The sequence below is a fragment of the Solanum verrucosum genome, unplaced genomic scaffold (genome assembly GCF_900185275.1).
Source record: "Solanum verrucosum unplaced genomic scaffold, falcon-dt-bn FXZP01000217.1, whole genome shotgun sequence".
NCBI lineage: Eukaryota > Viridiplantae > Streptophyta > Magnoliopsida > Solanales > Solanaceae > Solanum > Solanum verrucosum.
The window spans coordinates 1,437,324-1,458,877 of NW_026020032.1; the positions used below are offsets into that span (position 1 = coordinate 1,437,324).

At 36.0% G+C, this 21,554-nt stretch overlaps 2 protein-coding genes across 3 annotated transcripts; one reads left to right on the top strand and one right to left on the bottom strand.

Moving 5' to 3' along the window:
• The first annotated feature begins 2,451 nt into the window (after positions 1-2,451).
• LOC125821557 (ceramide kinase) lies at positions 2,452-13,127 on the top strand. 2 transcript variants are annotated; one of them, XM_049500975.1, is made up of 13 exons: positions 2,452-2,705; positions 4,257-4,397; positions 4,479-4,646; positions 4,793-4,885; positions 6,636-6,728; positions 7,473-7,677; positions 7,772-7,798; positions 8,311-8,398; positions 9,592-9,741; positions 11,075-11,176; positions 12,055-12,420; positions 12,792-12,858; positions 12,939-13,127. In XM_049500975.1, the coding sequence occupies exons 1-13, from the start codon at positions 2,538-2,540 to the stop codon at positions 13,074-13,076; spliced, it is 1,806 nt and encodes a 601-aa protein (XP_049356932.1). In that variant the 5' UTR covers positions 2,452-2,537; the 3' UTR covers positions 13,077-13,127. The 2 variants fall into 2 exon arrangements, with proteins under 2 accessions (XP_049356932.1, XP_049356933.1); XM_049500976.1 differs by having other exon boundaries at positions 7,473-7,635; positions 12,939-13,121.
• A 3,304-nt stretch (positions 13,128-16,431) lies between these two features.
• Positions 16,432-21,196, bottom strand: LOC125821571 (lipid phosphate phosphatase 2-like). Its single transcript, XM_049500991.1, has 7 exons — positions 20,968-21,196; positions 20,762-20,849; positions 20,547-20,656; positions 20,364-20,457; positions 19,439-19,627; positions 19,287-19,346; positions 16,432-16,957 (listed from the first exon to the last, which is right to left on the bottom strand). The coding sequence occupies exons 1-7, from the start codon at positions 21,181-21,183 to the stop codon at positions 16,743-16,745; spliced, it is 972 nt and encodes a 323-aa protein (XP_049356948.1). The 5' UTR covers positions 21,184-21,196; the 3' UTR covers positions 16,432-16,742.
• Between the last annotated feature and the right edge of the window lie 358 nt (positions 21,197-21,554).

The window sequence follows — 21,554 nt, forward strand, 5'->3', positions numbered from 1 at the left end:
TTTTTCTTTTCAAACTTAAAATTTTATAACATCAAGAAAATGAGAATATTTTCAAATCAAATATGGCGAGCAATGGTGTTGTTTCAATAGCAGTAACAAAAAATCTAGTGTAATTAGCATATATCTAGGATACTAGATATACGACATACATGTATCTATTATGATGTATCCCAAATACGCGAGCAAGATAAAAGAGTGGCAAGCGAGATGGAGGAAAGCGAAGGCGCAAGATTTGTTTTTGTATCCTAGATACATGTGAATCCCCTTTGTTAGAGTGTATCTAGAACAAATTAACCTAATTTTGAGTACCAAAATCTAGTAAGATTCATAATATTACAACATAATGTGCATTTAAGTAATTAGCTCATATAATAGAGAGATAATTGTAAGTTACCCTTAAATAAATAGTTTGGCCCATGAGCTGACTCCGGTCCAGCTCTGATCAAGCTTCAAGGGCCAATGACTTATATGAGTTGGGCTTATAAGCACTAGTTTTAAATGGGCTTAAAAAATCCTATCACAAATCCTACCCCAATAATAGGTTGGGTCAGCCCCAAGGGCTAAGCCCATTTTGACGGCTTTATATTAATCTCATAAATGAAATCTACAGAAGATAGTACGTATAGATCTTAACCCTACTTTAATGAGGTAGAGACGTGATTTACAATGGGAAAAAGGATAAATATACCCCCGAACTATCGTAAATGGTATGCAGATACCCTCCGTCATACTTTTGGGAGATTGGTGCCCCTGCCGTCCAAAAACTAGAGCATATATACACTTTATACTAACAGACATACACGTGTTATAATCTTATCCATTGACCCGACGTTTATTAAATATCGGATCGACAGATAAAATTGCGCCACGTGTCCCTATTTAGTCTTCCGTTAGAGTGAAGGGCATATATGCTTTAGTTTTTGGACGACAAGGACACCAATGTCCCAAAAGTATGACGGAGGGTATCTGCATACTATTTACGATAGTTCGGGGATATATTTGTTCTTTTTCCCAATTTACAATAGACTAGCAGCTCAAAATAAATGTAGTATTTGAAGGAGAATTACATAAATAATACAATAACAAATTAAAAACCTATAAAGTAAACGAAATAACAAGAAGTAATGCACAACAAAGAAATAAGAGATGATGTAATCACTGTATAGCACCGACCCTAACCTCTCCCACATAAAGTGCAACCACCTTCAACTACTTACTAGTCCTATGTCACGTCCCGCCACATCACAATGAAATTTTGTGTCCGAATAGGGACGGAAGGGTCTAGAGTTGTGGAGAGGTTTCCGGAAGACTCTAGAACCCTCTAGAATAACTTAGAAGGCAATGGAAGGTCCTAGATAGTTTCCAAGAAAGCCTTAGAATTCTTTAGAAAGTGTAGAGAATTCTAGAAGAGAGACTAGATATTTTCTTGAAAGGCTTTAGAATTTCCTAGAATTAGTAGAAGATTCTAGGGAGGGACTAAAGTGTAAATAGTTTAGGAACTTGTAAAATAAATATTAATTATATTTTAGTCCCTAGGAGATAGTATAAATAGAGGTGCCCCTCATTTGCAAGGAACCATCCAAGCAAGCAACCAAGAAAGGAAGTGTAAAACATTCTTCCAAAATTCTCTAAGTCTTCCTTTTCATTCTCGTTTCAAAGGGCTTACTTGAGCTTACAAAATCGTGAAAGGTTCGTGAGTAAGTTGTCAAGTGCCGCACGGAGCTTTAGTAAGACTCTAAGTCCGTGACACCTATCTCTATTAGACATTGGATTAATTGGGTCAGCTTTCTAAACATGGTCAATTTTTAAAATCTTTTTTCAATTGATGGATCACTCTCGTATTTCAATAATATGGACCTTCAACAATCCATTGTAGCAAAACAAATTCATATTCCAAAGTAAAATGAAATTATATTGTATCGTATCTAACCATCTTCCTCAAAATTCAACGCTAATCATATCAACAAGTCATAAGTAATTATAACAACTGATATAAATTTCATACGAATAAATCACAAGTCACAAACTTTAACCCAAATAAATTTTACCATTGACTCAAAACTTATTCGTTAATATATTACTCATCCAAATTTAATTCAACCCGTCAATTTAACTATTCGATCAACCAAAAAAAATAAATTATTAGCCCACCACACATCACGCTGGTTCATGGGGTATGGGACATGGAGGAAAATGTAAAGTTCTTTAATCAGCAGTCTTAATAGACTTTTATAAGATTTTAATTTAATAATAATAATTTTAAAAAATAATAATAATAATAAAAAAAAAAACTATGAATTTTCAGTTGTACAAAAAAAACAAAAAACCAAAAAAAAAGTGAATCCCAAAAAGAAAAAAAATTGTTCAGCTTCTGGAAAGTTTTGATGATCAAATTGAAATACTTTCGAGTGTTTTGATGATATGGGTATTTTTATTAGAGGTTGCATTTTTGGATTAACCAATAGGGTTCTTCATTGAAGTTTTTTTTTTTTTTCTAAATCAAAAATTTTTTGGGTGATTTTTTATTTTTTTTATGAATGATGGAGAGAAGAACCCAAAATGAAAATAATCCTCCAGAAAATATACCATTTAATGTTGAAGATTCAATTTTCAGCTCAAATTTGTTCTTGGATGGTGATGGAGAAGTTATTCTTACTCAAACTTCTGATAGATTGTCTTGGAAATCTGTTGAATCTGTACTTAATGTAAGTTTTTTTATGTTTTCTTTTGCTGTAAAATTCCCATTATTTTGATTGTGACTTGTGAGCATGTTAAGCTTAATGGTGTTCTACCCATTTCCTCATATTTTGTGTGTTTTGGCTCTGTGTTCTAACTTTTGCTTTTCTATGATTAGTTTTTGAGATTTTTGTTATTCTAGTTAATCTGTTGGATTTGTTAGTTATTAGTGAATTGGGTTGTTGGTATAATGTATATACGCCATTTTATTGTTTGGTTGACATGAAAGAGTTTGGAGGTTGAAGCTTTGGTAGCTCAAAGTTTCCTTTTTTACAAAAAGAACACCTAAAGTAATCGCACGAGTGAGGTCTGGGGAGGGTAGGATGTACATAACAGACTTTACCCCTACCTTTGTGAGGCAGAGAGACTATTTTCGACATACCCTCGACTCAAAGTTTCCTTTTTTACGAAAACGAACGCCTAATGTAATCACACAAGTGAGGTCCGGGGAGGGGAGGATCTATGCAACAGACCTTACCCCTACCTTTGTGAGGCAGAGAGAGTGTTTTCAATACACCCTCGGCACAAAGATTCTTTTTTTACAACATCATACCTAGTGTAATCCCACTAGGGGGGTCTAGGGAGGGTAGGATGTACTTAAACCTTACCTTACCTTTGTGAGGTAGAAAGATTGGTATCGATAGTCTCTCGGCACAAAGATTCCCTTTTTATTGTTTAGTTTCACTTTTCATTCCTTTTCTTTCTTTTTTGCTTTTATGTGCATTAAGCAATTAGCAAACTCACTTGAAGTGGGGTTCGATATATTTGTAACTGATTAAATTGAACTATGCTGTAGTTTAAAGGTACCTGCATCTTGTTCTGGCCAGCTTTTTGCAAAGATCACCTGAAATATATGTTTGAGATAATCGTCACGGGAGAGTCATATCTTATCATTTAACATTGAAAAATAGTGGTAATAAAGAAGAAGTAGTGTGAGCTGGCATGAAAACTTCAGCACTTCTTCAAGAAAAATGGTGGTATTAGATTAAGGTGCTAAAACTAGTGTATAGAAAGCTAACATACTCAGAGAAGAGATAATTATGTATCATGTATGACATTTTTAAAAAGGATGCTTTGTCACGTTTTTTGCTTTAGTTCCCTTTAGTGTATAGAAAGCTAACAGACTCATATTCACTTTTTTTTTTTCGCTTTCTTTAATCTTTACGTTTTGATTATTGCTACTACCTGTTGTTTCTTGTGTTTTGTTTATCACATTATTCTGCTCTGTATGGTCTGTTACGCTCTCTCTATTATTTGCTATGCCTTGTTCTACTTCTATATTGTCTTTTTCAAACTGCCTAGTTATGTGTTACTTGAGACCGAGGGCCTTTCGGAAACAACCTTTCTATCTCCACGAGGTAGGAGGTAAGGTTTGTGTACACTATACCCTCCCCAGACCCCACCCGTGGGAATACAGTGTATGTTGTTGTTCTTTAATCCTTACTTCCTTTGATATGTTGATACTATAGATGTTTTGCCGACCTTGAGGAAATGGGTGCTGACTGTTCAATGTATGGCAGGGGCAGGATCCGTCATCTTGTTTCGGCATAGAACTTGTTTCTAAAAGTGAAACCACATTGTGTTTTAGTGATGTATACTCTGCAGAGTTCATTGATTGGGGGTTGGTACATGAAGCTGCCTTTTTGGGCCAGTCATTTGAGGTTATAATTATTTAACAAAAGTTAAGGATCTAAATATGTCTACTTTGATCAAGAGGTAATAATATGTATATGTGGATACAGATGTACCGATTTACAATACGCGGAGTCCAGAAATCAAAGACACAACCTTCTGTTTTGGTTCCATCTTTTTATACTTTTGGACATAAGGATTCACAAACATGTCAGATGTGGGTTAATCGGATTAATGATCTTCTAAACATGAATGCTGAGCAGCCAAAGAACCTTCTGGTAAGTTTAGTATGTTATCAATTACCAGTTAACATGTATGTTAGTTGCTAAAGCTCTGGTAGTGCCTGTACTCTCTAACTGGTTACAGAAATTGACTTCAGATTGAAGTTTAAGTTTCTTCAAACTTTTTCCTTTGTGATTAGTAGGTTTTTGTTAACCCAAAGAGTGGGAAAGGACTCGGATGTAAAGTTTGGGAAACAGTGGCTCCGACATTTTCTCAAGCGAAAGTGAAAATGAAGGTAAACTTTTCTGGTAGCTTGTGTTTCATTATTGAAGGATGTTCTGAATGTGCATTTCATTCTAGATTGTCTATGTGAACGATGATATGCTGTTGTAGCTTTTTGTCCAATATCTGTTACTATCTGATGTTTCTTGTACTTCAATTATCGTATTATTTGGCTGTAGTTACTATTTAGTTACTTTGTGATGGTTTCACTTCCGTTTATTCTCTGTATGGACTGCTTTGGACTATTGAGGTTCTATCGGAAACAACCTCTCTACCTCTGAGGTAGGGGTAAGGTGTGACTATACTGGGTATGTTGTTTTCTGGTTTCCCTTTTCAATCCTCGACCAATTAAAGTGCAACAGAGGAATAAAAAAGCACGACTGATTTTAGGATCTATCTTCATTTAAATTCTGTGTAAAATTTACTCAAGATAAGAGTTTCTGAAAATGCTATAAATATAAAGACCGTTATTTTATAGCATTTCTTTCAAGTAAGTAATGCTAAATAAAAATTGACCAAAATGGTTGCCTCTGTTGTTAAATGGAATTATCACTATCTTCAAAAGGCTACTTAGTATATCAGCTTTATATACTCTTACATCTTAAAATATGTCTACTAATTCAAAACCCACAGCTTTTTATTTTTCTGACTAAACAGCACCAAGAAAGTGCAGAGTATTTACAGTGTATAAAAGCTCAGTTGCCCCTTATTTTTTTGATTAGTACTCAATTGCACCTTATAAATGTCGGGAACTGAGGAATTCTGGTGATCTGCATACATGTCATATACATCTTGTCTGTAACACTACAAAGCCAAGAAGTTCAAACATTTGTATTTGAAACTACACATGTACAGTGCCCTCAAACATCTTTTATTTCTCTCTGGGCAAATTTCTATTTGGCTATTGCACCGGTGATTGACATCTTCCACAGTAGCAGCACACATAGAACATCTACTGCGTAAAATGATGCATCATTTCTGTAGGCTTATTTTTTCTCAGACACACTTTGCTTGCTGCAACGTAGCAAAATCCCTTACCTTAAGAGAATCATATATAATATCTCTAGGTACTGAAAACCTGAAACTCATTCAAGCTTTCTTCTGTTATCTGCAAAATAGTCAATCAGGTCAATTAAAATTCGTTGTTTTCATTGCGTCCGGGCTTAGTTCGAGTGGTAAGGGTTGAGGGATTTGTGACTTTTAGGTCACAGGTTCAAGCCCTATGCCATGCAAAATAAACATGGTATTTAACTGGACAAGGCTAGAGGGTAGACCCATTATCCCTGAGTTTTAAAGACTGCAGTTGGTTCTAAGAGTTGTCCCTAGACAAATTTCTCTGTCATCAAAATAGAAAAGAATCGTTGTTTCATTATGTTAGTTTGAAGACTATCATTCTTTGACTTCAATATATTATGGCTGTGATATATCAGTGAATAGTCAACATATCAGGACTTTTTTGAGTTTTTCTCAAAGCCCTTTGTTGTTTCCTAAAGGAAAACTATGAATTCTATCCAGCTTTATCGTGCTTCGTGAGTTTTGTATGAGTTTGGAATGACTAGTTTGTTATATGAGTAGTGGCTATTGAATACAAACAGTTTCATGGGGGTTACTTTTCAATCTTGTGGTAATAGGATTTAATCCCCCAACTTTTCTATCCGCTATATGCAAACTAAACTTGGATATATCAGCTTTGAAAGTGGATACTTTTATTGTTTACGTTCCAGTTTGTACTCTTTTTAAGTTCGCTGTATTCTTTTCATCAGGTTACTGTGACAGAAAGGGCAGGACAAGCTATTGATATGATGTCTTCCATTACAAGTAGAGAGCTCAGTTCATACGATGGCGTGGTAGCAGTTGTAAGTACTAAGTAGTGAGAGATATCTATGTTTTTTTTTGGGTGCGAGGGTGGGTAATTTTTGACCGTGAAGTTTTTCTATTTGGTGTCAAAGTTGAGCACTCTTTTGAAGTGTATAAATATCACTAACAAGATACTTGAGGATTGCAACTTTTGTCTCTAATTTGCTAAATGAGATGCGTAGAGGAAATGTAAATCAATCTATTGATAAAAAAAAGTACTTGTCTAATGCTTCAAATCTTTTTTCATAAACATTTGATGAGTTTAAGAGAGAATTAAATGTGTCAGGTTTTCTCCTTGTTAATGTTGATAAAACTTTGTTTTGATGCATTTGTTCTCGTTTTACCAATATGGTGAAGTTGCAAGGGATTTCACGGCTTTTGTTAGTTCTTGCTTTTCTTTACGTGGGGATTGGAAATCTTGCGTTGTTCCCTTCAAACAATAAAGGGGTGAAGGGGGGCAAAGATGCTAAGGGTGTACTTATACACGGTAGTAATGCTTCACTTCTCGCATGTCAGTAATGCATATCTATCGAAGAAGAATAGGTACATCTTTAGCAAAATAAGAGTGTCTTAAAAGATCCATATGATCCTTTTGTTTCCATCAAAACATGGGTAGACATGTATGCATCAACACAAGATACATAACATAGTCATTTTGGCAGCTTATATTGTAGTTCTTCTAACAATTTTACCACCAAGTTGCTTGAGCTTCTTAGGTCTTTTACTATCTGACATCATTTCAGGGCGGTGATGGATTTTTCAACGAAATACTGAACGGTCTTCTCTTGTCGAGGCACAAATGTTCATATCCACCAAGTCCTACTGAACTTAACCACCCCGTTGAGAATAATGATGATGGGCATGTTCTTGATACCAATGTGGATATCAGGGACCCATCTGATAGCGGTGAGGATGAATCTCCTCTTCTAAAGAAATCAACAGATCTCAGTATGTAAACACGTAAATTCTCTCCATAAATTGTTTTCTTTGCATAATCAATATTTGTGAAGTGTGCTTATGAACAGTGTATCCGGAATTACAGGAACCGGAGATGATTCTTGCCAAACAGGTTAGTTAATTTTATAATCATGATTAATAATCTTAAGAATTTGTATCTTGTGTGTTGCAAGCCTAAAATAGATCTGTAAAGATGCCCATCCTCTAAAAGTTTTAAACTTTTAGATGACGGTTCAAACATTCAATATGATATTACTGTATTAGCTTTTGTAGAGCTTCTAGGTTCCAGTCTCGTTACCACACACTTTAAAATATTTCCATGTGCTTGACCCAAGAAAATGAATCGGGCCTGCAAGTGAGGGGAGCGTTGTGATAAATAAATAAAAGCGCCGCATTTCTGATCATTTAAGCATTTTCATGACTATATTTGGATGTACATAACCACAATGATAGGAAGGAAAGGGGACATATATGATTGATAACATTGTATTTGAAAACATTATTATTTCTTTCCTTTCCTTATCCTCCCCTTTGACGCCAACCTAAGTGCATTAGTTTTTTCCTCTCGCGAGTAACTTTTTTTAAAAGATACAACATCTTTGATTTACCCTTTTGCCATCTCAGAAGCAGAAGATGTTGACTTTTCTTTCCCAAATGATAAGTTCAGATTTGGACTTATTCCAGCAGGATCAACAGATGCCATTGTAATTTGGTAAGGTCCTATATTGATTCTTGTTAGTGTAGTTGAATGGTAACTTTGTCTGTCCAATGTAGAGGCTTCCTGTATGGAAAGGAAGAGATGATCTCCTTGCATTCATTTTTATGAATGGTGTCTTACATATCTAGTATATTAAGGTGTGGAGGTCGAGAATTATGTAGAAGGTTAGTAGGTAGCTGAATGTAGTCGCCTGTTGGGTGAGAGAGGTAGGGGGCTTGCCTCATATCCTCTTGTCTTTATTTAGTAGTAGTTTCTTTTCCTTCTATATATTTTGCTATCTGTTGTTCCTTTTTCTCTGTAGTTTAATATTTGCTGTCATTTCTTTTTCTTCCTGCAACCCTTTTCCGAATAACTTCACTTTTTGAGCCAAGAGTCTATCGGAACATCCTCTCTACCCCACAAAAGTAGGGGCAAGGTTTGCATACATCTTATCCTCCCCAGACCCCACTTGTGGAATTACACTGGGTATGTTGTTGTCTTTCATATCTACTCTCTGAGTGTTGGACGTTCAGGATTATTAAGGTACAAACAGAATGACGAGTGGTTGCCCTTGGGCATAATTGCTAATCACACGCTACAAGATTAACTTAAGTATCTTTCACCTTCCAGATACACAGACCGCAAAACATAAGATACTTTTTGCTACTAGAACCAAATTGTATGGTAAGAAAACCACTGTAAAATGTTTTAAATTTAATCATCAAAATATCATCTGTGAAAATTCTAGGCTGAACTGAAGCAGGTTGTCTTAAGTTTCTTGAGTGCTATATTTTACCAGCTATGAATGTTGTAGACCTCATTGATGTTTTCTACTCCCTCTATCCCACTTTATGTGATGCACTTTCCTTTTTAGTATGTCCCAAAAAGAATGACACATTTTCTTATTTGACAAATGTTTAATGACTATCAATATTTTACCGATGTTGGGTCCACTTATTTGGCAAAAAGTCCACTAAGGTGTACTCTTCTATTTATTAAACAAATTTGTTTTAAGGGTAGTTTTGGAACATTGCAAAGTCTTCTCATATATCTTAAACTCCGTACCCAGTCAAACTACATCACATAAATTGGGATAGAGTGTGGATTTTGTTTTTAAAATCCTATGTTATGCTTAGCATTTAGCAACTTTTTATACGTTGCTAGCCGCATTATCTTTTTGAAAAGCTAGTTGACTTTCATTTTTGCAGTACTACAGGGGCTAGGGATGCTATGACTTCTGCATTGCAGATCATTCTTGGTAAAGCAGTGTGCCTTGATATAGCTCAAGTTGTAAGATGGAAAAAGACTTCTACATCTAAGGACGAACCCTGTGTACGTTATGCAGCTTCTTTCGCTGGGTAATTTTCATCTATTATTGGTTAACTCATATGCTATTCCGGAACCAGTGTTCTCTAAATGTTTTTGATTTAGCGGATACTCACTGTTAGTGTGTGGTGCACTTTTCTGACTTTCTTTCTGCTTTATTTCGATCCATTTTATCCAGTAGTCGTAGTATTACTCAGGTAGTTCTTGTTATTCCATTTCTGCTACTATTTAATGTTTCTTGCACTTCTGTTATCGTATCATTTTGTTGTAGGGATTGTTCCTCTTTAGTATGCTTTGTCATGCGTTCTTTAGTATTTTTTCTTGGCTTCTTCACCCCCGTTGTTTTTGTTTTTCGAACTGCTTTGTAATGGTTTTACTTGAGACGGGAGTCTATCAAAAACAACCTCTCTACCTTCCAAGGGAGGCTAAGGTCTGGTACACACTACCCTCCCCAAACCTCATTTGTGGGATTACACTAGTTATGTTGTTGTATATCCAGGGGTACCAGCCTACCTTTCTTTAACTTATTGGTAAATATGTGGCATTTAGTTGAAAAATGAGCGATACATAATCAAGTTTGCCGGCTTTGTTCTACTGAATCCTTTAATTCTTTGCTTTGCTATTCCTATAATAATATATGGTTTTACGTCATGGATTTGAGCTCTACTGTGCACCAAAACCCGATTCAAAATTGAGAAGGGTAGGAGGGGGGAGGTTTATTCACTGAATTTCGAACCTTGCGCTACTGGCCCTTGGGGATTTCACAGTTATAAATGAAAAGATAAAACTATGGTATTGCTTTATTTACTAGCTCAATGTTTTCATTATGTGGGACATATTCCGTTGTCTTTTACTTGTGAACTTGTTATTTAAGTGGTTACAATTGTGCCGAATCATTGTCTCGAAATAAATCTGAATGTGAGTTACAGTGTGCTCATGAGAGCTTTTTAAACTTTTGCATTGGTAAATGGCTTTCTTCTTATACTCTGTTCAGGAGATCACATTATTTCCCGCACCTGGTTGTTATGTTAACCGTCTGCCTATTTTTAAATTTTTGCATTGCATGCTCTTTTTAAAAAAAAATTTATAACCGTGGTGTCTAGGCCAGCTTGCGCGCACCTGGACTAATTCCACAGGATACCTGTCACCTACTACCAGCAACAGGTACCAGGTGATTCTATCCACCAGGCTAGGACGGATGGGACACCTAGTATTTTTTTGTCTCTGCTGAGATTTGAACATGAGACCTCATGGTTCTCACCCACTTCATTGACCATAGGTCACACCCTTGATGCAATGCATGCTTCTTTGTGAACTTACGATTAAATTCTACTCCTCCTTCGTAATCATTCGCTTACTTATCAGGTATGGGTTTTATGGAGATGTAATTACTGAGAGCGAAAAGTACAGGTGGATGGGCCCCAAGCGTTATGATTATGCTGGAACAAAGGTGTTTCTTCGTCACAGGTATGGCTTGTGGACCAAATTTGTTGGTGCAATTTTTTTTTCAGTTGGTTCCATTTGCCATTTTACCCACTGGTGACCGTCTTAATGAGCAACCCTACTGCTTTGCTCACGGATATTGCTGTCACTAATGAAGTTTTCAATTAGTAATGTTGGGAGGCTAGAGTAGATGCGTGATTGTACCTGTGTGAAAACACGTGCTCGACCTTCTGTGGTTGAGCAGGTTGGACGGTGATCATAAGGCCTTGATGGGTCTGGTGCCAAAATAGTCACTGCTTGTGATACTCCTATTTTTTCCTCCACTGCTCCTCCCTGAGCAGTGGTAAGGTCTATCAGAAACAACTTCTCTATCTCTACGAGGTATGGGTAAGGTCTGCTACACGCTATCGTATAGACCCCACTTGTGGTTACAACTTACACTAGGTATGTTGTTGTTGCCCCTCACAGGGCATGTCCAACCTCCCAGATGGAGGATAGAAATCGACTTTATTATAAGCAGTGGCGGATCCACTGTAGACGTTACGGGTTCAGCAGAAACCAGTAGTTTTGGTCCAGACTCTAGACCTTGTATTTGTGTTAAAAGTTTCACTTAAAATGTATAAATAATGTTACAAGAACCCATTAAACATAAATAATATAACAAGAACCCAGTAAACAGAAAATGTAGAGGTCCAAAACCCATAAAACATAAAATTACGAATCCACCTCTGAGGCTCTGACTATAAGACCAACTTGTAATTGGATCCATGTCTTGTACTATGTCTTGGGTGTGGCAATGATCTCGCATTGTACTATATTCCTCTAAGCTTAATTCCGTAGATCACTCAATTTCATAAACATCTTACTGATGTAGTATATTTTACAACTTCATATTTTTGTAGATCGTATGAAGCAGAAGTTGCATACTTGGAAGTTGAATCAGAAAAGAAAAACGTAGGTCCTGAGAAAGAGTCGACAGGCAGCTGGACAAAAGGATTGTGGTCCCTTCTCAAAAAGTCTGAAAGAGTAGCTTGTCGTGCAAACTGCAATATTTGCAAAACAAAAGCAGGCCACACATCGGCAAAATGTCCCTATTCAAAAGATTCAAGATGGTTAAAGTCCAAAGGGCGTTTTCTTAGTGTTGGAGCTGCTGTAATCTCTTGCAGAAATGAAAAAGCACCTGATGGTCTGGTGGCTGATGCACACCTTTCAGATGGTTTTCTACATCTTATACTAATTAAGGAATGCCCTCACGCATGTTATTTGTGGTAATCGTCTCTCTCTCTCTCCTCACTGTTTTAACCTAGAAGCTTAAGGTCTAAACTCATGACCGGAGATAGTGTATAGGTGCAGGCTTGGACTAGTAACTTTTGGTTATACCCTGTATTTATATTAGAAATTCCATTAACTATGTATAAATATTTAACTGCGAACCTAGAAACTAAAATGAGCTATGAATTCGGTGGCAAGTTCAGAATCCATAAACTTCAAATATGTATGCTTAGTCGTTGGATATTATTGACTTGAAAATGTAGAAATAAACCAACATGGCTCAACTTGGATGTGTCCGTATTCTTAGCACGGTATTACCTATCTTAGCCCTGCTGACGTCCACACGATGTTTGTCTATTTTATGCAGTCACCTTCTCCAGCTAGCAAAGAAGGATGGCAATCCGCTAGATTTTGAATTCGTCGAGCACCATAAGGTAACCCGAAACTCTTTTCCTCCTGCTTATCTTTCCATGAAGCTATTCTTTCATAACATTTTCTGCATTCTGCTATTCAGACTCCAGCATTCACATTCACTTCTTTCGGCAAGGAGAGTATATGGAACGTTGATGGCGAGCTCTTTCAAGCTCATCAACTTTCAGCTCAAGTATTTCGCGGGTTGATTAACTTATTTGCTAGTGGCCCTGAAGCCTAAAGTGGCTGAATCTCTTAAAATAGGTTATGTTGCTTTTGACTCTCCGAAAATATGGCAACACTCATGTTGGATCCTCCAAAAATGCTCTACTTTTGGAGGATCTAACGCACATCTGATGATATTTTTGAAGAGTCCGAGCAACATAACATATAGGTGTTGTTTCTTGTTGGAAAGCTATTGGATATTCCATCAATTAATTTATCTATTCAGAAAAACTTTGTATTTGACATCCCATTTCCTGCCTGGAAGTTACTAAGAAAAAGGCAGGGGGATGCCAGTGACTGTGTTTAGAGAACTGCTTAATTTTCTCATAAATTAGATAGGAAATGTTGTATAGGTAAAAATAAGTGCACCTTATAGATATAATAAAAATATATTCTATGGTATTTCATGAGGTCTGTTAAAGTGTGTGACCGTCTCATATAAAAATTTATGTTACTAGAGAGCATATTTATGTATTTGATTATGTTTTTTAGTATGCGTTTTCATGTGCAACTCTGACTCTTTCTCATTGGTCAAATAAATGATTTTTCATTCTTGATAATGGGTAGCGGTGATGTGAGATTCAAAATCAAAGCCGTTGCATATTCTGCTATCATGTTGAAGTATGTGACTTTCGTATAAGAAAACACACTTTGATTATTTCTTCAATTAGTTTTGATTTTTTCTTTTCTATTAGGATAGTGTGAAGTAATATTTTTTTTTTAGGTTGAGTATATCAAATAGCTTCATAAATTTGTCATTGAGTTTTATTTAAGAAACTCAAATTGTGATGTGTTTCAGTTGAGTATCTAAACATGTGATAAAAAGTTTTTATTAGAAACTTCTTACTCATATTTTGAAAATGTTACCATGTGTGTAGAAACTATCATTACATAAATAAGTTGATCACATAAATGTCTCGTGATAATTAACGCGAGATGCTTTATGCACCAGACTGTCTTTTTTAGTTTTTGGCAATTAAACTCACCCGTTAAGAATGAAACAAACTCATTCTAATGAAATAGCGTTTTGGATTGAATCAAAACAAAAACCAACTTGCAAGAAAGGAGTTTGAGATTGAATATACCTATTTTTAAAAAAATCAAAATCTAAACAATTTGAAGATAACAAACCAAGTAGTGTACTAGTTTTTTTGAAAAAGGACAGCTCGATACACAGCATTCTGCATTCACACAGGATTCGAGGAACGACAGTTCGATACACAAAGCATTCTGCATTTACACAGGATTTGAGAAACGATTGAATCCTAAGGGGTGTGCTAGTTCCCTAGAAGACATTATATTTTTATAAATTTCCAAAACCATCCTACAATCAACCACATCATTGGTTGAAGAATCCACAATTGGAATTGATTTTCCAATTGCAACTTTTTTAGCTTCACAAATAGTACCATCTTTCTTGTAACCTTCTAAACTTAGCATTTTATTAACATAAACATTGTGAAACTTTGTCATTAGTTTCAAGGGTGAAAATAGCTTCCAATGGAGCTTAATCCTGACTTGTTTAATCTTCGAAAAAATCATCCTTCTCTTGTTTCCGAGCCTAAGAACTCGTATTTTCCTCTTGTTGTTATCCCTTTTTGCATCTCCTAATCTATGGTACTTTTGCGTCCCCACAAATTTCTTTAGGTAATGCAAATATGAAAAACCAAGATTTCCCATCGATGGGGTTTTGTTAACAACGATAGATTAAACAAGAACTTGATGAACGAATAAACAAAAAAGAACTTTTTCGATGAGCTAGTTAAGTGGAGTGTAAAAGAATTTGTGTGGATTCTTTATGTGTAAGAAGGGACACTTTATATAGAGCAAGAATGACATGGTAAGGTTAGAGTTAATTGGATAAAGACAATGATAAAGTTCATTTGATTATGTTTTTAAGGTACAAACATTAACAAAATGACATAAAATTATTGATGTATTTATAGTTTAAACACTATAATATTAAGGGAAAAAGGTCAAATATACCCCGAACCATCGTAAATAATATGCAGATACCCTCCGTCATACTTTTGGGACATTGGTGCTCCAGTCGTCCTAAAACTGGAGCATATATACCCTTTATATTAACGGGCATACACGTGTCATAATCTTATCCACCGACCCGGCATTTATTAAATATCGGATCGACGGATAAAATTGTGCCACGTGTTCCTATTTAGTCTTCTGTTACAGTGAAGGGCATATATGCTCTAGTTTTTGAACGACAGGGGCATCAATGTCCCAAAAGTATGACGAAGGATATCTGCATACTATTTACGATAGTTCAAGGGTAATTTGTCTTTTTAACTTTACTATAGATTAGAAAAAGTAAAACTTGACTATATAACTGTGGATCCTATTTGAAAGGATCAAATGAGATGATTGTTTATTCATATTTGACTGTTTCAAACAAACTATGAAATTTTGGTAGTATATCAAAGAAACATATTAGCATTGATATTTTGTAGCAACAACAATAGACCCTCAGCTAAAAATAATAATAATCATTTTTCAAAACAATTTTGAAAAAAAATTAAACTAGACCACACTGATTAAGTCTTTTAGGGTGAGGTATAATGTATAATAATCTCAGGATAAAATGCAGAATTATTTTATCTTGCGGTTGGTTGAGGTATTAGACAATCTTGGGAATATTTATCCCACCATCATTTATGCCTTAATGATGAGACAAGTTATCTCATATACATGGTGAAATAACTTATTCTAAAAAAATTAATCCCAAATAACTTGTTCTCAACCAAACGGTCAGTAATTACTAGGTTGTATGTTGTTGAGCCAATTGAAAAGGTCCAGTTATAATCACTACCACTTGCTGCCAAAATTGCCGTCCCTTACACTTTATGTGCAAAAGGTGAGTATTACATTACAATTAAAACAAAACAAAAATGATTGCAGGATTCCGGAAAGGGTCACACCTTAAGGGAGGGTGTTGTAGATAGCCTATCGTGACACAAGCATCAAAAGTTGATTCCATGAGTCAAATGACCTATAAATCACATCAAAACAACTTTACTGTTGCTTCAAGACTCCCCTTCGAGTTTTACATTCCGATTGAGAGTTGAAATTCAAATAACTTATTTTTCGCTAAAAAGAATGGGTTAGGGATGAGAAATGGGGAGGGGATTACAAGGTAGAGAATCAAACCCTCACCAACAAGATGAAAGTTAGGTAGTCAACCAACCAAGCTACTAAGATTCCTCGTTCCAATAAGTTCCAATCAGAAACTGAAATGAATTTTTCAAAGAAACATAGACAATAGTACACACTGAAAAACTCCACAATTTCAGTAAAAAGGTGTATACTCATGAACTATTAACAAAAGGACTTCAGCCTTTATCTCTTTAAACCAATGCTCATAAACACAGGCCATAAGGCCGTCATAATAGTTTTGCAATGTCATGTCTACACATCACATTTTATCTCGTCTATTAATGAACGAAAACACGGAAATTACTTGAGATCTTGGTATTAACCAGTTAGCACATCAAGTTCTTGAAGTCAAATCTAACAAATGAATGTAAAATTACAGAAGGTAGAAATTCACAGAAATGGAAAAACAAGCAACCCCTGAAAAAATCTACCTGTTTGATGAGAGGACTAACAGAGTGCAGAATACCTATTCTGATATATACAGTAAATGCACGAATGATGTAACATTTAGTCAATGCCTCCATCTGCCACTTTCAACGTCGTCATCAAAGATTGGTCCGGTCTCACGGGCACTGTGTTCTGATACGGCAATGCCATGTTCAGGTTGAACATACATACTATCAACTTCGGGTTGCCTTATAGTAAGACAACCTGGATTATTCGACATAGATTGTGTACCAGTTCGCTGTTCCGCCAACCTTTGTAAATGCACATGGGGCATCCTACCTGGACATGGAATAAGCAGTGTATCAAAATTTCCGTTAACGAGTTCGATCAACTAAAAATACATGTCATGTCAACTTCTTCTTTCGAGTCTTCAGATATAAACTTTCTAGTAACAGTGAAAATGTGAATCTTTTAACTCAGAAAAATAAACAGCAATAAGGCAGGGCATTAAAATGCAAGAGAAATTGCTAATATAAGAATGTAAGGACTATAAAGCTTGTAAACCTTCAACAAAATCTGGTGAAATCCCAAAAGTGGGGTCTAGGTAGATGTACCCAAACCTTACCCTACCCCGTGGAGGTAGAGAGGTTCCGAAGGACCCTCACCTCGAGTGCAACAAAGCAAAGTAGTTATGAAAAGGAAAAACAATAGTGAAGAAAACACAACAACTAAAAAGGAAAGCAGTGCAGAGCACTCATAAAAGGAACAGTAACAACAATGAAATAGCCTTGTAAGCTTTATGGTTTACATAAACCCAACCATGAAATATCAGCAATAGCTAAGTTATATTGGGCCCTTAAACTTTTTCATTTACAGATTCTTTTCCCTTCAGCTGGGAAAAGGCTGCATCTAACAACATTTGGAAAGCCAAAACAATTTAGCACTCAGTGGGCCGGCTTACCTCTATTAGATTCTGGTGTGTAGGATAAAACAACAGAAGAGAAAACAAGACCTTTCTCAGAAGTGCTCTGCCATGTGTTCACCATTGCACATTTCTAGATGTTCCCATCCCCCCAAACAATAGACGCAACAACAGAAAATGTGCAATGACTAAGCAATATTTGCCCATTAACATTTTCCTCTGTTTCTTTCTCCTTCTTCAGCTAGGCAAGGACTCGAAACTTACAGCATTTGGAAACCATAAACAGAACTTAGTATTCAAAGCAACAGAGAGGAAAAGACAAACAACCAAAGGTAGTGCTCCCTCATGTTTTCCCTTTTAAGTGCTAAAATTTCAGGGAAACACTGACAAAATCATCAACCAATTGAATTAATTATGCAACAATTTACACACAACAAAAAAAAACCTAACACTGATTAAACAATTTCAGTAATCAAATAGGTTCCTAAAGCTAAAGTAATTAACATTTAGAAAAATAAACAGCAATAACGCAGGGCATCATTTAGAAATGCAAGAGAAAATGCTAATTTAAGAATGAAAGGACTATTAAGCTTGTAAACCTTCAACAACAACATACCCAGCGAAATCCCACAAGTGGGGTCTGGGAGGTGTGAATCTACGCAAACCTTACCCCTACCTCGTGGAGGTAGAGAAACTGTTTCCGAAGGACCCTTGGCTCAAGCGCAACAAATCAAAGTAGTAATGAAGAAAAAAAACAATAGTGAAGAAAACATAGCAACTAAAAGGGAAAACAGTGCAGAGCATTCAGAAAAAGAACAGTAACAACAAGAAAATAGCCTTGTAAGCCTTCGTGGTTTGCATAAACCAACCATGAAATATCAGCAATAGGCTAAGTTATATTGGGCCCTTAAACTTTTTCATTGACATATGGTTTTCCTTCAGCAGGGCAAATGCTGCATCTAACAACATTTGGAAAGCCAAAAATAGTTTAGCACACAGTGGGCCGGCTTTCCTCTATTAGATGCTGGTGTATAAGATAAAAAAACAGAAGAGAAAACAAGACCTTCCACAAAGGTGCTCTGCCATGTGTTCGCCATTGCACATTTCTAGATGTTCCCATTCCCCCCAAACAATAGACGCAACAACAGAAAATGTGCAATGACTAAGCAATATTCGCCCATTAATATTTTCCTTTGTTTCTTTCTCCTTCTTCAGCTAGGCAAGGACTCGAAACTTACAGCATTCATAAACAGAACTTAGTATTCAAAGCAACAGAGAGGAAAAGATAAACAACCAAAGGTAGTGCTCCCTCACGTGTCATGCCATTGCCTAATTCTAACCTACTTACTCTGGAATAGCTGGCGAAAAGGGAAGCACCCATTTACCCCCACCCTTGAGGATGAAGAGGCAATCTAATAGGAGAAAGTATGCTTAAAAATCCAGCAACAGTAGAATTTGAAGGTATCTACTATCCTCCAGAAAACTTCATTTATGTATTATGCACTTCTGCAAGAAAGTGAGAATTAAACTGAGGAACTCATTTACATAGTTTTCATATTATCTTTCAGCCTTCAGATACAAACTCACTACACATGTGGCAGTCGAATTGATTTACTATTTACCTTCATAAAAATCACAATGCCCTACCATTAAGGATTTTAACTAGTGAACTGGCTAATTCTTTGTTTTTGTTGATTCCAAGTTGGATTACTGTGAAAAGAGATACTGAAGAAAGTGAGCAAGTACCATCTATATCATATGGTGGGGGAAAGAATTGTAGGTAACAAATTGAAGCCACAATCAATCCTGCATAAATGTCACAAAGAAAATAAACAATAAGTTCTCTATACAAGGCAACAAGAAAACTAGAAAAGAGTAATCATCCATAATTTACAGACCTAAGAGACCTCCAGCAAATACATCTTGCCAATGGTGCCAGTAATCATCAACCCGGGAAACTGCGACTAATGCCGCCATCAGCAAGGGCAAGAAAACAAGGCAGAGCTTAGCAACATGGCCTCTTTGATCAAACACCTTGATTTTCCCTGACAGGTACCAAGCGAGGAAGCCAAGACCAGCAAAAGACCCTATTCACATGATACCAACAAATGCCAACAAGCTTCAGTTTTCTCTAAGAACTCAATTTACTCAAAGCAAGCCAAGATTTTAGATAAAACAGCCAAACACCCATACAGACACATAAAGAAACATAATATTTCATATTGTCAAATCTGGTTGAAAATTGAAGCATAAGCCAGTCACCTATACACTTACAGGAGTTCCAAGTTACGAGCAAGATGTCTACTTACGTAGATCATCCAAGCATAACTCAAACTCACCTAAGAATCGGCTAACTAATATGGCTGAACTATTTGAGGTGAAAACTTAACTATTAAAACATTATAGGTTAAGCATATGGGAAAAGGAGTGATAGGGTAGTGATAAACACAAAAATCTATTATTTGGATTTTTAACAAATCGTTAGACAAATTCGGCAGGTACTTGACTAGATTGTACCGGACAACACAGCACAGATGTTTCATTCTTCCAGCATTTTATAAATAATTATTTAAAGATCAGTTGTACTAATTACAAGGAAAAGCAATCTAAAATCTTGCAGTGAAATCCTATGTTGAATAGGAGAAGAATAAAATATCAATACAGTGGAAAAGGAAACAGTTCACATCACTAAGAAAGTTTTATTGGGAGAAGGAATGAAAGTGAAGGGTAGCTCATTTGGTTTAAAGGGTCAAGTACAAAAAAGGAAATAATCACAAATTTCTGATGCCAACAATGCAATTGATAGGGAATAGTTATACTCACAAGAACTATGTCCGCTTGGGAAACTCTTATGTCCTTCTTTGATAACACTTTTCAAGCCAGTACATTTGACATTGCTTGTGATTGGATCAAACACCTAAACACAGAAAATTATAATCGGAAGTTGCAAATGATGTCATATCAGTTTCTAATACAGAAAGGATATTCCAAGACGAATAAACATACCCCTTTTCCATCAGGGAAACACCGCCAAAAGAAGTCTGGACGGGGTCGACCAACGGCATCTTTTATTGCATCAGTAAGAACAGAGGTGATGAGTACAGAGTACAACAATCCTGAACAAAGCACACAAAGTAATCAATCTGATCCAGTTATATATACTAGCCAATATAACTTGCTACCAGGCAAAAGCTGATAGTCACGTAAGGGATAAAGAATACCTAATATAGCTTGATGCACGTCGTAGACATCCTTTCTGATGAAGTAAAAGACAAGTATGACTAGCAAAGGTAAGATTATAGCAATAATCTGTTTACAAGGAAAAGACATGGATTATAAAATGCCTACTTAGAAGTACAAAAAACACACATACTTCTTTGTAACTATGTAATGTCTCAAACCAATTTATCTTAGAGGTTGCACTTACTGGAACAGCCCAAAAGGGAATGGTATTGTCTTTCAAAGGGTATCTTAAATCTGTCATCATGTCAGATCCAACAAAACGATGAAACGGTTCTATCACATTTAAAACTATATCTATCACCACAAGTAGGAAGAGAATAAGCCAGTCATGCATGTGAAATCTTGCTACTTCCACTCCCTCGTTTCTGAATGTATGGGCGCCCAACTGAATCTCTGGCATTTTACCAACTAACAGAACAATAATAGGGGTTAGTAAAACTTGCAGATGTTGATAAATAAGAAACAGAAACAGAGATAGCCTTTGGTACCATATTACAGAAAGGCAGTACAAGATTCATCATGTTCACTTTATAATCAGTGAGACTCAATATATTCTATGTTGCATTTAAGACAGATCCAAGGGGCACTTTTGAGAAAAGAAAGAAATGATGACATGGCTACAACAAAATCACTAGAAGAAGAGATAATGTCTGCAGTGTTTTAAGATTTGATGGCAAGCACATACAAATACAAAAAACAACAACAACAACTAAGCTCCATGCAATTGAACATTTCAAATATAAATTAATAATTTAGGTTCTCCAACCCTAG

Excerpts from the sequence above, each read along its gene's own strand:
- LOC125821557 (XM_049500975.1), top strand. The coding sequence starts at position 2,538 with ATGATGGAGAGAAGAACCCAAAATGAAAATAATCCTCCAGAAAATATA. Across the intron at positions 7,799-8,310 it reads AGATGATTCTTGCCAAACAG|AAGCAGAAGATGTTGACTTT; the intron begins GTTAGTTAATTT and ends TTGCCATCTCAG. Across the intron at positions 9,742-11,074 it reads TATGCAGCTTCTTTCGCTGG|GTATGGGTTTTATGGAGATG; the intron begins GTAATTTTCATC and ends CTTACTTATCAG.
- LOC125821571 (XM_049500991.1), bottom strand. The coding sequence starts at position 21,183 with ATGCCAGAGATTCAGTTGGGCGCCCATACATTCAGAAACGAGGGAGTG. Across the intron at positions 20,657-20,761 it reads CGTGCATCAAGCTATATTAG|GATTGTTGTACTCTGTACTC; the intron begins GTATTCTTTATC and ends TGCTTTGTTCAG. Across the intron at positions 19,347-19,438 it reads ATTTGCTGGAGGTCTCTTAG|GATTGATTGTGGCTTCAATT; the intron begins GTCTGTAAATTA and ends ACATTTATGCAG.